A 12,002-nucleotide genomic window follows, 5' to 3' on the forward strand; every position below is an offset into this window, starting at 1 on the left:
CCTGGAGAGTGACTGCCAATCAGAAGACATGGGTTGGGCTGGGTGCACCAATGGTGGGAGCAGCTCCTTCTGCCCAAGACATCAACAGACTGAAGGTTGGATCTGCAGGTTCCCAGCAGCCCCCCACTCCAGCCAGCATGGCCAATCGTCAGGGAGTTGCAGCCCATCAACATCCAGAGGTCCAAAGATGTCCCCCTACCTTTGCTTCAACACAACACAACACAACACAACACAACACAACAGAGTAGGATGGTCTTAACTGCTCCTCCTGAAGCCTTGCAGAAAATCAGCATTGCCAGTTCCCTGGGGGGGGGGGGGGGAGAGCTGGGCACCTTCGCTGGAGAAGCCCCAATCCCAAAGGGAGTGTGGCTTCCAAATGAGGAGGGAATGAATGAATGAATGAATGAATGAATGAATGAATAAATAAATAAATAAATAAATAAATAAAAATTTATTTCTACCCAGCCACTCTGGGCAGCTCTCAACAGAATATTAAAAAGGTAAAGGGATCCCTGACCATTAGGTCCAGTCATGGATGATTCTGGGGCTGTGGCACTCATCTCGCTTTACTGGCCGAGGGAGCCGGCGTACAGCTTCCGGGTCATGTGGTCATCATGACTAAGTCACTTCTGGCGAACCAGAGCAGCACACGGAAACACCGTTTACCTTCCTGCCGGAGCAGTACCTATTTATCTACTTGCACTTTGACATGCTTTTGAACTGCTAGGTTGGCAGGAGCAGGGACTGGGCAATGGGAGCTCACCCCATCATGAGGATTCGAACCGCCCACCTTCTGATCAGCAAGCCCTAGGCTCTGTGGTTTAACCCACAGCGCCACCGGCGTCCCTCAACAGAATATTAAAAACACAATAAATCTTCAAACATTAAAAACTTCCCTAAACAGATGTCTTCTAAAAGTCAGATGATTGTTTATTTCCTTGACATCTGATGGGAGGGCTTTCCACAGGGCGGGTGCCACTACTGAGAAGGCCCTCTGCCTGGTTCCCTGTAACCTCACTTCTTGCAGGGAGGGAACTGCCAGGAGGCCCTTGGAGTCTGATAACCTGAACAAAGTGCAGGCAGAAATCAACCTGCAGAGAGACACCTCCCTCAGGCACCCAGCTCCCTCTTGTTGTTGGCATCTGTCTCGAGAGGCAATGGAGTGAGCCTCTGGGGGTGAAGTCAAACCCTTTGCACTAGCAGCACCCATAGCAGGTCAAAGGCAGCACCTAAAACAGGGCTTGTGTTTCACGGTCCGGTTCACTGGCAATCGAAGTCCCGGCTGGGGAAGTTGGGACTGGGGGCAAGATTGCGGGGTGGGAGCAGGAACGGGAGTCCGGAAGCCAGGAGTCAGAAAGCCAAGAGTCCAAGGGTCAGAGAGCCAGGAGTCAAGAAGCTAAGGGTCCGAGAGTCAGGAAGCAAGGAGTAACGAAGTCAGGGGTCCGAGGATCAAGAAGCAAGGAGTCACGAAGTCAGGGGTCCGAGGATCAAGAAGCAAGGAGTCACGAAGTCAGGGTCCGAGGATCAAGAAGCAAGGAGTGACGAAGTCAGGGTCCGAGGATCAAGAAGCAAGGAGTCACGAAGTCAGGGTCCGAGGATCAAGAAGCAAGGAGTCACGAAGTCAGGGTCCGAGGATCAAGAAGCAAGGAGTCAAACGCAGCAAGGCAGGGAATGTGTTGCTGTGGCAAAGAGCCAAAGGGAAATGCTGACCTTATATCTCTTCCCAGCTCTTGCCACCAGGTGCTGTGAGTTACCAGTCGGCCTCACCTGTGTGGCCACGCCTTGCCTCTTCAGAACAAACTTAGGAAGGCCCCAGTCCTGCGGAGTCCTATCGGTCACAGGGTCTGGCTCCTGCATGCACACCTAACATTGTGGTTCTGAACTGGTGACCTACATAAGAAGAGCCCACTGGATCAGGCCAATGGCCCACCTAGTCCAGCATCTTGTTCTCACAGCGGTCAACCAGAAGCCCATTATGGGAAACTGTGGAGCAGGATCCAAGCACAAGGTCCCTCTCCCCTCCTGCAATTTCCAGCAAGTGGTATTCAGAAGCACTGTTGCCACTGACCATGGAGGCAAAGCAGAGCCTTTGTGGCCTAGTCTCCTCTGCAAATTTGTCCAATCCTAGAATCCTAGAATCGTAGAGTTGGAAGAGACCACAAGGGCCATCGAGTCCAACCCCCTGCCAAGCAGGAAACACCATCAGAGCACTCCTGACATATGGTTGTCAAGCCTCTGCTTAAAGACCTCCAAAGAAGGAGACTCCACCACACTCCTTGGCAGCAAATTCCACTGTCGAACAGCTCTTACTGTCAGGAAGTTCTTCCTAATGTTTAGGTGGAATCTTCTTTCTTGTAGTTTGGATCCATTGCTCCGTGTCCGCTTCTCTGGAGCAGCAGAAAACAACCTTTCTCCCTCCTCTATGTGACATCCTTTTATATATTTGAACATGGCTATCATATCACCCCTTAACCTCCTCTTCTCCAGGCTAAACATGCCCAGCTCCCTTAGCCGTTCCTCATAAGGCATCGTTTCCAGGCCTTTGACCATTTTGGTTGCCCTCCTCTGGACACGTTCCAGTTTGTCAGTGTCCTTCTTGAACTGTGGTGCCCAGAACTGGACACAGTACTCCAGGTGAGGTCTGACCAGAGCAGAATACAGTGGCACTATTACTTCCCTTGATCTAGATGCTATACTCCTATTGATGCAGCCCAGAATTTTAAAATCCTCTTTTAAAACCACCCAAGTTGGTAGCCATCATTGCCTCCTGTGGCAGAGAGTTCCATGGTTTTAACTATGTGCTACGTGAATCTTCTGATTCCATGACCTGCGGAAGATCAGGCGGGGGCTTCACCCCAACGCTTACCGATCAGCTTGGGCAGCGGGTCAGGAGAGATTGTTCCTGGGGTGTCCTCCCCCAGCCAAAGAGGCCTCTTTGAACCAATTAAGTTCACATCATTCAATGCTCCCTGACCTCTATGCCAGCTTTGCCCAGGGCAAAGGCACCCACTCTCCACGCTTCCAAACTCACCCTCGGGTGCCAAAGATCTGGGCCTGAGAGCACCTCGCAGTCGAGGAACCAGCCAAGGCGAGGCAGCAAATTGCAAAATTAAACAAACCGAGTGACTCATGTAGCCGTCCATTATTTATGCTGGCATTGAATAATTCATCGGGGAGCCTCGGTTTCCTAAGCGCAGCCGCCGCCAATTTTTCCACTCTGTCGCACAAGCTCAGGGCCCCGGCCACAAGGCTGCCACTGGGGCATCAACAGAGTCCCCTCTCTGCTTCTCCCTGCATGCGCACGGGAGTGGAAGTGACAGCAAAAGGGCACCTGTGCATTGCCAAACCGGGCTGGCCCGTGTACACGAGTTCCCGTGCGCCTGAGTGCGCCAGCGATGCAAAACAGCACGAGAGGGTGGCCAATTTTGTCGCACGGCGGCCGCGGCAGTCAGATTTGGACGGCCAATTGCCCGCGTCGGCAAGAGCGAGAAGGCAGAGTGTCACAATGAAAGCTGGCATCCAAGAACCCACTGAGCCGATCTGAAAATGATCCCAACTGCTCCTCATGCGTAAAGGGCACAACTTGCCATACAGCTGGCTTACAGTTTAACTCTGCGCTGTGTGAAGGAGGACTTCATTTCATCCGCCCTGAATCTTCTAACATTCAGCTTTGCCACTTGTCGACGAGTTCCAGTGCTATGAGAGGGAGGAAACTTTCCTCTATTCACTTTCTCCATGATGTGCACATTTCTACAGGCCTTTATCGTCACCTCTTCCTTGCCTTTTCCCAAACACTGCCACCTTTCTTTCATAGAGGAGTTGTACCTGCAGCATGGAGATAAATACCACTGGCCTACATTGCAGGGTTGGTTTTCAGGACTGTGGAGGTAACACATGCAAAAGGGTGCCGAATACTTCAAACCAGTGGTAAGAGTGTCAGACTAAGACCCAGGAGGCCAGGGTTCAAATCCCGGCTCTGCCACAAAGCTCACTGTTTGACCTTGGGCCAGCCACTCTTATCTCTCGGCTTAGCCTACCTCACAGGGCTGTTGTGGAGATTCAATGAGGAGGGAAAGAACCATGTATGCCACCTTGGTCTCCTTGGAGAAAGATGTGGAACACAAACGCAATAAAATTTATATATTTATATATGCTGTTTGCATGAGCTGTACAGGCGACTCTTCGGAGAGGAGCTGTCCTTGGTTCTGAAGATAGCATGTGACACCCCACCCACGCCTCTCTGCCCAGGCCATTTGCTTTGCACCTGCCCAAGGTGGGGCAGGAATTGGAGAAGCTTTGGGCAAGAGCCCATTCAGTAGATGCAAGCACCGGCTGGGCATGTAGAAGGTCTCAGGCTGGCAGCATCTCCAAGTAAGACTCTCTCTCTGGGACCCACTGGACGGCTGGATGGTCTGATGCTTTGATTTGCTAGAAGGCCCGTTTAAATCAGCCCCTTACTCAGAACTATGAGGACTAGGAACTTATTTTATTTCTAGAGGGCCGAAGCTCAGTGGCAGAAGGTCCCAGGCTCAACTTGCAGCAGCATCTCCAGGTGTGACCCATGCTGTCTCAGGCCCGGGACAGCCACTGACTGCCGGTCAGTGTAGACATTACTGAGCTCGGTGGGCCAGTGACCTGTCTCGATATATACTGCAGCTTTCTAGGTTCCTTCCCGGGAGAGGAAGCTGGTTTTGGAGCCACCTGGCAGGTGGGCTTGATTGCTGTGTAGCTGAGATAGTCAACCTCACACACAAACACACAGAGATGTTTCAGGTTGTAAGTGCCACCGGTGCTTTGATCAAAAAGGCAGGAAGCATAAGCCAGGAAGGCAACTAGCAAAAAGGCCTTGACCCAGCACATCAAGGATTGTCCATTTTTGCAAATGTGGGGGGGGGGAGCCCCAACCAGCCCCTATTTCAGGCCATGCAATGATCACCTTTTAACATAAGAATAGGCTTCTGGATCAGACCAGCAACCCATCTAATCCAGCATCCTGTTCCCACATTGGCCGACCAGCAGGGCTGGGCAATATATCGATACACCTCCCCAAACTGGTTTGAAGTCCATATTGTGATACCGGCTTCATAATTTTTGACCTGGCAACATATCATGAATCAGTGTGTGTGTTTGTGTGCTATCACAATGGGGGGGGGGACCCATGAAGCCAGCCAATGCTTTTCTTGATTCCTGCAGCCCCCGTCGGCTCAGCTCTCCCCGGCCTCATGCAGGGAGCAGCAAATCACAAAAGCAAGCGTTGGCATAAAAATAAAAAGTAGAGCCAACCACTGTCTCTACACAGCTCCATCCTTAATTCAGACATCGTAATACATCAGAATACAGCTGTTTAGCTGGTGATATATCACACTGTTGAAAACCAGATGTTGCCCACCCCTACCGACCAGATGCCTGTGAGAAACCATCAAGTGCAACTCTCCCCTCCTGTGATTTCCAGCAACTGGTATTCAGAAGCATTCCTGCCTCTGATTCTGGGGGCAGGGAATAGCCATTGCGGCTTGCAGCCCTCAATAGCCGTCCTCCCCCATGAATTGGCCTAATCCTCATTTTAAACCAGGGGTCAGCAAACTTTTTCAGCAGGGGGCTGGTCCACTGTCCCTCAGACCTTGGGGGCGGACAGCGGACTATATTTTGAAAGAAAAAAAAGAACAAAATAACCCAGAGATGCATTTTAAATAAAAGCACACATTCTACTCATTCTGCATTCTACCCTTTACCTTTTATCCAGAACTGCACACAGCATTTTTCCGAGAGAGGTGTGGCATTACGATGCTGGCAGTTTTATTTTCAATTCCCTTCTTATAATGATCCCTCGCATGGATTTTGCCTTTTTCACTATCCCTTCCCCAAGCTGAAAGGAGAAGGATGCCTGTGCAAGAAGACCCCCCCCACACACACACAACAGCCCCCAGGCAGAAGCTCAGCCCCAGGGCATCATGCTTTGCAAAGGCAGGATTCTTATCCCAAGAGGCTCTTGCTCACAGCAGCCGGCCTCCGGGCATCAGAGCGGGGTCCCTGTCCTCTGCCCTCCCTCTCCTGTCTCCCATAACCCATCATGTGCCTCTCCAAGGGTTCAGCTCGCTTTCAGGCCACTGTGGATGCAGGATGGCTGTGGATGCGGGAGAGATGGCTCATGTGAAAGAGAACTGTGTCTTCCTCTGTGTGCGTGCGTGTCCCTCCATGTCTGGGTTCGCTCTGCCTTGTGCCACGATTTTCAAGTCGCCTGTCTCCAACATCCCATCATGTGTCTCTCCTAGGGCTCAGCTCGCTTTCAGGCCACTGGTTGGAAGGCACAGAGGGAAGGCTCAATAGGTTTGGGGGTTCCAGAGCTCAAACAAAGGTCTGGGCAGAGGCATAGTGCTCCATTTCTAAATGAGGGTTCAGACCTGCGTCAAATCCAGGCAATCTGAGCCAGGGCCTGATTCTTTAGTTTGCAACATGTTGTAGGGACTGATCTCAGTGTTGGAATAAGGTTCCCAAACAGGGGTGGGCTACATCTCTGTGGGTGTGCCTGAGGCCCATTGGCAGTCAAACAGGAGGCAGTGCTTGGTCATAAGAGTCACAGGATTCTAGAGCTGGAACAGACCTCCAGGGGTCATCTAGTCCAACCCCCTGCAATGCAGGAATCTCAACTGAAGCATCCACGGCAGAAGTCCACCCAACCTCTGCTTAAAAACCTCCAAGGAAGGAGAGTCCACAACCTCCCAAGGGAGGCCATTCTGAAGTTGAGCAGCTCTGACTGACAGAAAGTTCTTCCTGATGTTTAGCCGGAATCTCCTTTCTTGTAACTTGAAGCCATGGGTTCGAGTCCTACCTTCCAGAGCAGAAGAAAACAAGCATTTGCTCCATTCAGTTTTGTCTAACGCTCTTTTGAAGCTGGACAAGTTGGTGGCCATCACTGGATCCGGTGGGAAGGAGTTCCATAGTTTAACTACGTGCTGCGTGAAGAAGTCAAGAAGTTGCTCTCGGTGAGAGCAGTGTTGCAGCCTCGTAAGAATATATCAAGCTGCTTTGGATCAATTCTGAGCCCTGGTCTTGCCATCTCAGTGTTGCTCCTTTTCCACAGTTCCAGGCAAGGGAGCCTTTCCCAGACGTACCTGGAAATGCCAGGGCTGGAACCAAGGGCTTTTTGAATACTAAAGACGAGTAATGGTCTTTCCTTTTAAAAATAAACCAAGATTCTAGTCCACATGTTTCTGAACAAAGAGCTGATTTAAAGAGGAACAGGGAAGGTGTGTTAAATTGGGGTCACACGTCTGGCCCACCTAACACTGGGTTGTCTACTGTGATTGGTAGTAGGTTTCAGGCACAGGGGCCATTTCCAGCCCAGCCGGTGGAGGTGCTCCCAGGGATTGAGCCTACAGCCTTCTGCATGCATAGCAGGTGTCCTGCCACCAAGTCACAGTGGCACTTTCCTAAAACGCAGCTCAAGCACCTCAGTCAGATGTTCGAAAAACTCCAATGAAGGGAGTCTGAGAGAACCCCTTTCCACTGCAGAACGACTCAATATGAGGCAGTTTCCTAGCTGGGCATCAAACTATCCAATTGGCCCAGGTGCCCTCTCTGCCTTTGAGGAACATGGGAGGCTGCCTTCGACTGAGGGTCCTCCTAGTTCAGTGTTGTCTGTCTGAGGTGGCAGCATCTCTCCAGGGTTTTGAGCACAGGGGATGTTCCCTGCCCTACCGGGAGATTCTTCTGGGGACTGATCCTGAGATGTTTCTCATGCAAAGCAGGTGCTTGACCACTGAACTGCACTCTCACACAGAGGACTAATTTAGCCAGCTAGCCCTGGTGATCATCTAATGTTTATTGGATGGATTTTCCCCCTACATTGATTTTTGAATTCTGAATTTATTGTTATTCACGTTTTATACTGTATTTTATGCTGTTTTCTGTTGCATCAATTAAGTGTTTTGAATTTGTTGTTAGCTGCCCTAACATCTTTGTTGAAAGTTTGAAAAGTACATAACGATATGTGCACCAGACATGGTGAGACGCAAACAAAAAAAGAGAAAGAAAGAAACAGAACCTGTGCAGAAGGGGAAACAAAGGGCGGTGGGGGAAAACCCAAAACTGTGTATTTCACAAGGTTGTTATTGTACTTGACCTTGAATTACGGTATGTACCTTGCACATGGAACCTTACCAAAGGAAACTATGAGTGGACTCTCTGTGCCCTTACCACAGCACAAAGACTGAAAAATAAAAATGCGGCTCCCTTCTATGATTGGAGAGAAGAGTTATACAAACTCGCAACATAGGAACAATTTCCATATAAATGCAGACTTGCCATGGACAAATTCAATGATACTTGGAATCCATTCTTACAAATACAGTGGTACCTCTGGTTGTGAACGGGATCCGTTCTGGAGGCCTGTTCACAACATGAAAAGAATGCAACCTGCAGCGGCACATCTGCGCACACGCAGGTTGCGATTCACCACTTCTGCGCATGAGCATGACGTCATTTTGCGTGTCTGCACATGCGCGAGCAGCGAAACCCAGAAGTAACCCTTTCCGGTACTTCCGGGTCGCCGCAGGACGCAACCTGAAAAAATGTAACATGAGGTATGACTGTACTGTAATAGGTTAAGATCCGGTGAAGTAAAGGTAAAGGTAAAGGGACCCCTGACCATTAGGTCCAGTCATGGCCGACTCTGGGGTTGCGGCGCTCATCTCACTTTATTGGCCAAGGGAGCCGGCATACAGCTTCCGGGTCATGTGGCCAGCATGACTAAGCCGCTTCTGGCGAACCAAAGCAGCACACGGAAACGCCGTTTACCTTCCCGCCAGAGCGGTACCTATTTATCTACTTGCACTTTGACGTGCTTACAAACTGCTATGTTGGCAGGAGCAGAAGTACGACTCTACAATTCTGTGATAGGTGATCAGGAAGGAAGCTTCCCCATTTCCCCTTCCCTGAGTACGTGGCTTGGCTTGCTCATTGGCTTTGCGGGGGCCTCTCGCAGCAGCATTCTGGATTGTGCCACCCTGTGGAGGAGGTTTGCTGCCTTGCTATTCACACGGGGCAGTGTTTGGGGTGGGAGAGCCCTTGAGGGAAGGGCGGGGAGCCCTCCAGACACAAGGGCCCTGCGTGCCAACAAATGCTCCTTTCAGACCAGGACTGGCAAGCACGCCAGGCGGAGGCAAGCAAAGCGGGCACGGTGCCAGGAGGGACTCTGAGTGGCTCCTATTGTTTTGCAGCCGGGTGCCCAGGAGTCACGGGTCATGTGCCAAGGAGGGGGGGTAGAGTCCTCAGTTCCAGAGACCAGCCTGGTGGTGGCAGAAACACACACACAGGAACATAGGAAACCTGCTATATACAGAGTCAGACCTTCAGGCTCTCCAGGATTTCAGGCAGCGGCCATTCAAAAGGCTGGATGGACATCTGCTAAGGATGCTTTGGTTGTGATTCCTGCATTTCTGGGGGCTGGGAGTAGAGGAGGTGCCCTGCCACTAAGCTGCAGCCTTTAAGATGTTGGTAGCTGGCTTGGAGGGACGCGGGTGGCGCTGTAGGTTAAACCACAGAGCCTAGGACTTGCCGATCAGAAGGTCGGCGGTTTGAATCCCCGCGACGGGGTGAGCTCCCGTTGCTCGGTCCCTGCTGCTGCCTACCTAGCAGTTCGAAAGCATGTCAAAGTGCAAGTAGATAAATAGGTACCACTCCAGCGGGAAGGTAAAGGGCGTTTCCGTGCGCTGCTCTGGTTTGCCAGAAGCGGCTTAGTCATGCTGGCCACATGACCCAGAAGCTGTACGCCGGCTCCCTCGGCCAATAAAGCGAGATGAGCGCCGCAACCCCAGAGTCGGCCATGACTGGACCTAATGGTCAGGGGTCCCTTTACTTTTACCTTAGCTGCCTTAGACTGAGTTAGACCATGCAGTTCTGCATTGTCTGGCTGGCAGTGACTTTCCACCAGCAAGCTCCCCAACCCGCCCCACCCGGCAAAAGGCAAAATTTGCACTCACCGCAGGCTCCGGTGATAGACGGTTGTCTTGTCCACCCTGGAGACAGACAGACAGAGAGAGGAGAAAGGGGAAACAGAAAAGACACAGGCAGATTAGTAACCAGGCAGGCATATCTCACCTTGTCACCAACAGTTAAAGACAGTTTTGCCTCTGTCAGAGCTTTCGGGGAAGGGTGACAAGGGTGGGTGGCCACATGATTCCTGCCTGCTGTCTTTCTGAAAGTGTGCGTGTTTATGCATGTGTGTATATAATTTCATAAACTGGATACGCCACTAGAATGCAAAAAAAAAAAGGACTCAAAAAGAAAAATCAAGAAACAATCACAACCGTACTTTAAAATGTACAAAGAGTCAAAACACTAAAAAGCAGATTAATAACCACCTCAGAATTTCTAAGCATCGAGACAGGCTTGCCTAAGTAATAATAATTATTTTTAAGCAGGAACCCCAAAGAAGCACAGTGAAGGCTGTGGTGTCAATGGGCAGGGAGTTCCAAAGTTCCAAACAGTCGAGTTCTTTTTTTTTTTTAATAAGATATTTATTAAGATTTTTTTAAAATATTACAATAAAAATGAAAAAAATAACAAAAATACAAAATAAAAATGGTTAAAAACACACAGATTTTCCATTACTTATTTTCCTTTAGCTTGTTTCCCGGACCTCCTCATACCTCCCTTTTTTGTATTCCACTTCAATCTGTTGGTTCAGCAAATCCTTACCCTCTTTAATTATCCTAATCCTTGATCTTAAAAATAATAGCATTAGATTTTTACCTATTTATAACCCTTTTTTTCATATTCCCTTAAAGCATTACAGCTGGAAACCACTTAATTTCTATCCAACATCATTCTAACATTCATTAATTTTACAATATTTCTGTAGATAATCTTTGAATTTCTACCACTCTTCTTCCACCGACTCTTCTCCCTGGTCTTGGATTCTGCCACAAACAGTCGAGTTCTTACAATGATGATGATAATAATAATAATAATAATAATAATTTATTATTTGTACCCCGCTCATCTGGCTGGGTTTCCCCAGCCACTCTGGGCGGCTTCCACAAAGACCAAAAATACACTAATATGTCATACATTAAAAACTTCCCTGAACAGGGCTGCCTTAAGATGTCAGGTAGTTGTTTATCTGATGGGAGGGCGTTCCACAGGGCGGGCACCACTACCGAGAAGGCCCTCTGCCTGGTTCCCTGTAGCTTTGCTTCTCACAATGAGGGAACCGCCAGAAGGCCCTCGGCGCTGGACCTCAGCGTCCGGGCAGAATGATGGGGGTGGAGACACTCCTTCAGGTATACTGGGCCGAGGCCGTTTAGGGCTTTAAAGGTCAACACCAACACTTTGAATTATGCTCGGAAACGTACTGGGAGCCAATGTAGGTCTTTCAAGACCGGTGTTATGTGGTCTCGGCGGCCACTCCCAGTCACCAGTCTAGCTGCCGCATTCTGGATTAGTTGTAGTTTCCGGGTCACCTTCAAAGATAGCCCCACATAGAGCGCATTGCAGTAGTCCAAGCGGGAGATACAAATGTGGAGTGGATATTTTGTGGCACCTGGAACAGGGCCAGTTCCACCGATTGAAGCAACTGAGCAGACAAAAACGAGGTACCTGCAATTTCATAGGTAAACAGGTCCCAAGTTGTATGGGGCTATATGATTGCCCCCAGTTATTCTCCCCATCTGCACGCAGTCCTAGGTTTTTATTGGGAGGAAATGCAGTGTGTGAACAGGTGAGAATACCAGAAGAGCTCAGCAGCAGCTGGATCAGGCCAAAAGCAGCCCATCTTAGTCCAGCATGAGCACCAAGTGCCTGGTCCACACAGGACCACCTGGAGAGACAGTGTGGCATAGTGGTTAGAACATCAGATTAGGACCCGGGAGAGACCAGGGGTTCAAATCCTTGCACTCGGCCATGAAGCTTCCACTGGGTGATCTTGGGGGCCAGTCGCTGTCTCAGCTACACCTACCTCACAGGGTTGTTGTGGGGTTCAAATGAGGGGCGGGAGGGGAGAA

At 50.0% G+C, this 12,002-nt stretch overlaps 1 protein-coding gene across 1 annotated transcript in view; it reads right to left on the bottom strand.

Moving 5' to 3' along the window:
* Positions 1–12,002, bottom strand: part of RAP1GAP (RAP1 GTPase activating protein) — a 97,108-nt gene that overhangs the window by 77,941 nt on the left and 7,165 nt on the right. The window contains exon 2 of the mRNA XM_081017434.1: positions 9,981–10,016. Within this exon, the coding sequence (XP_080873560.1) occupies positions 9,981–10,016 (36 nt within the window). The remainder of the gene's footprint in view (positions 1–9,980; positions 10,017–12,002) is intronic.

This window comes from Podarcis pityusensis (genome assembly GCF_964106645.2).
Source record: "Podarcis pityusensis genome assembly, chromosome: 8".
Taxonomy (NCBI): domain Eukaryota; kingdom Metazoa; phylum Chordata; class Lepidosauria; order Squamata; family Lacertidae; genus Podarcis; species Podarcis pityusensis.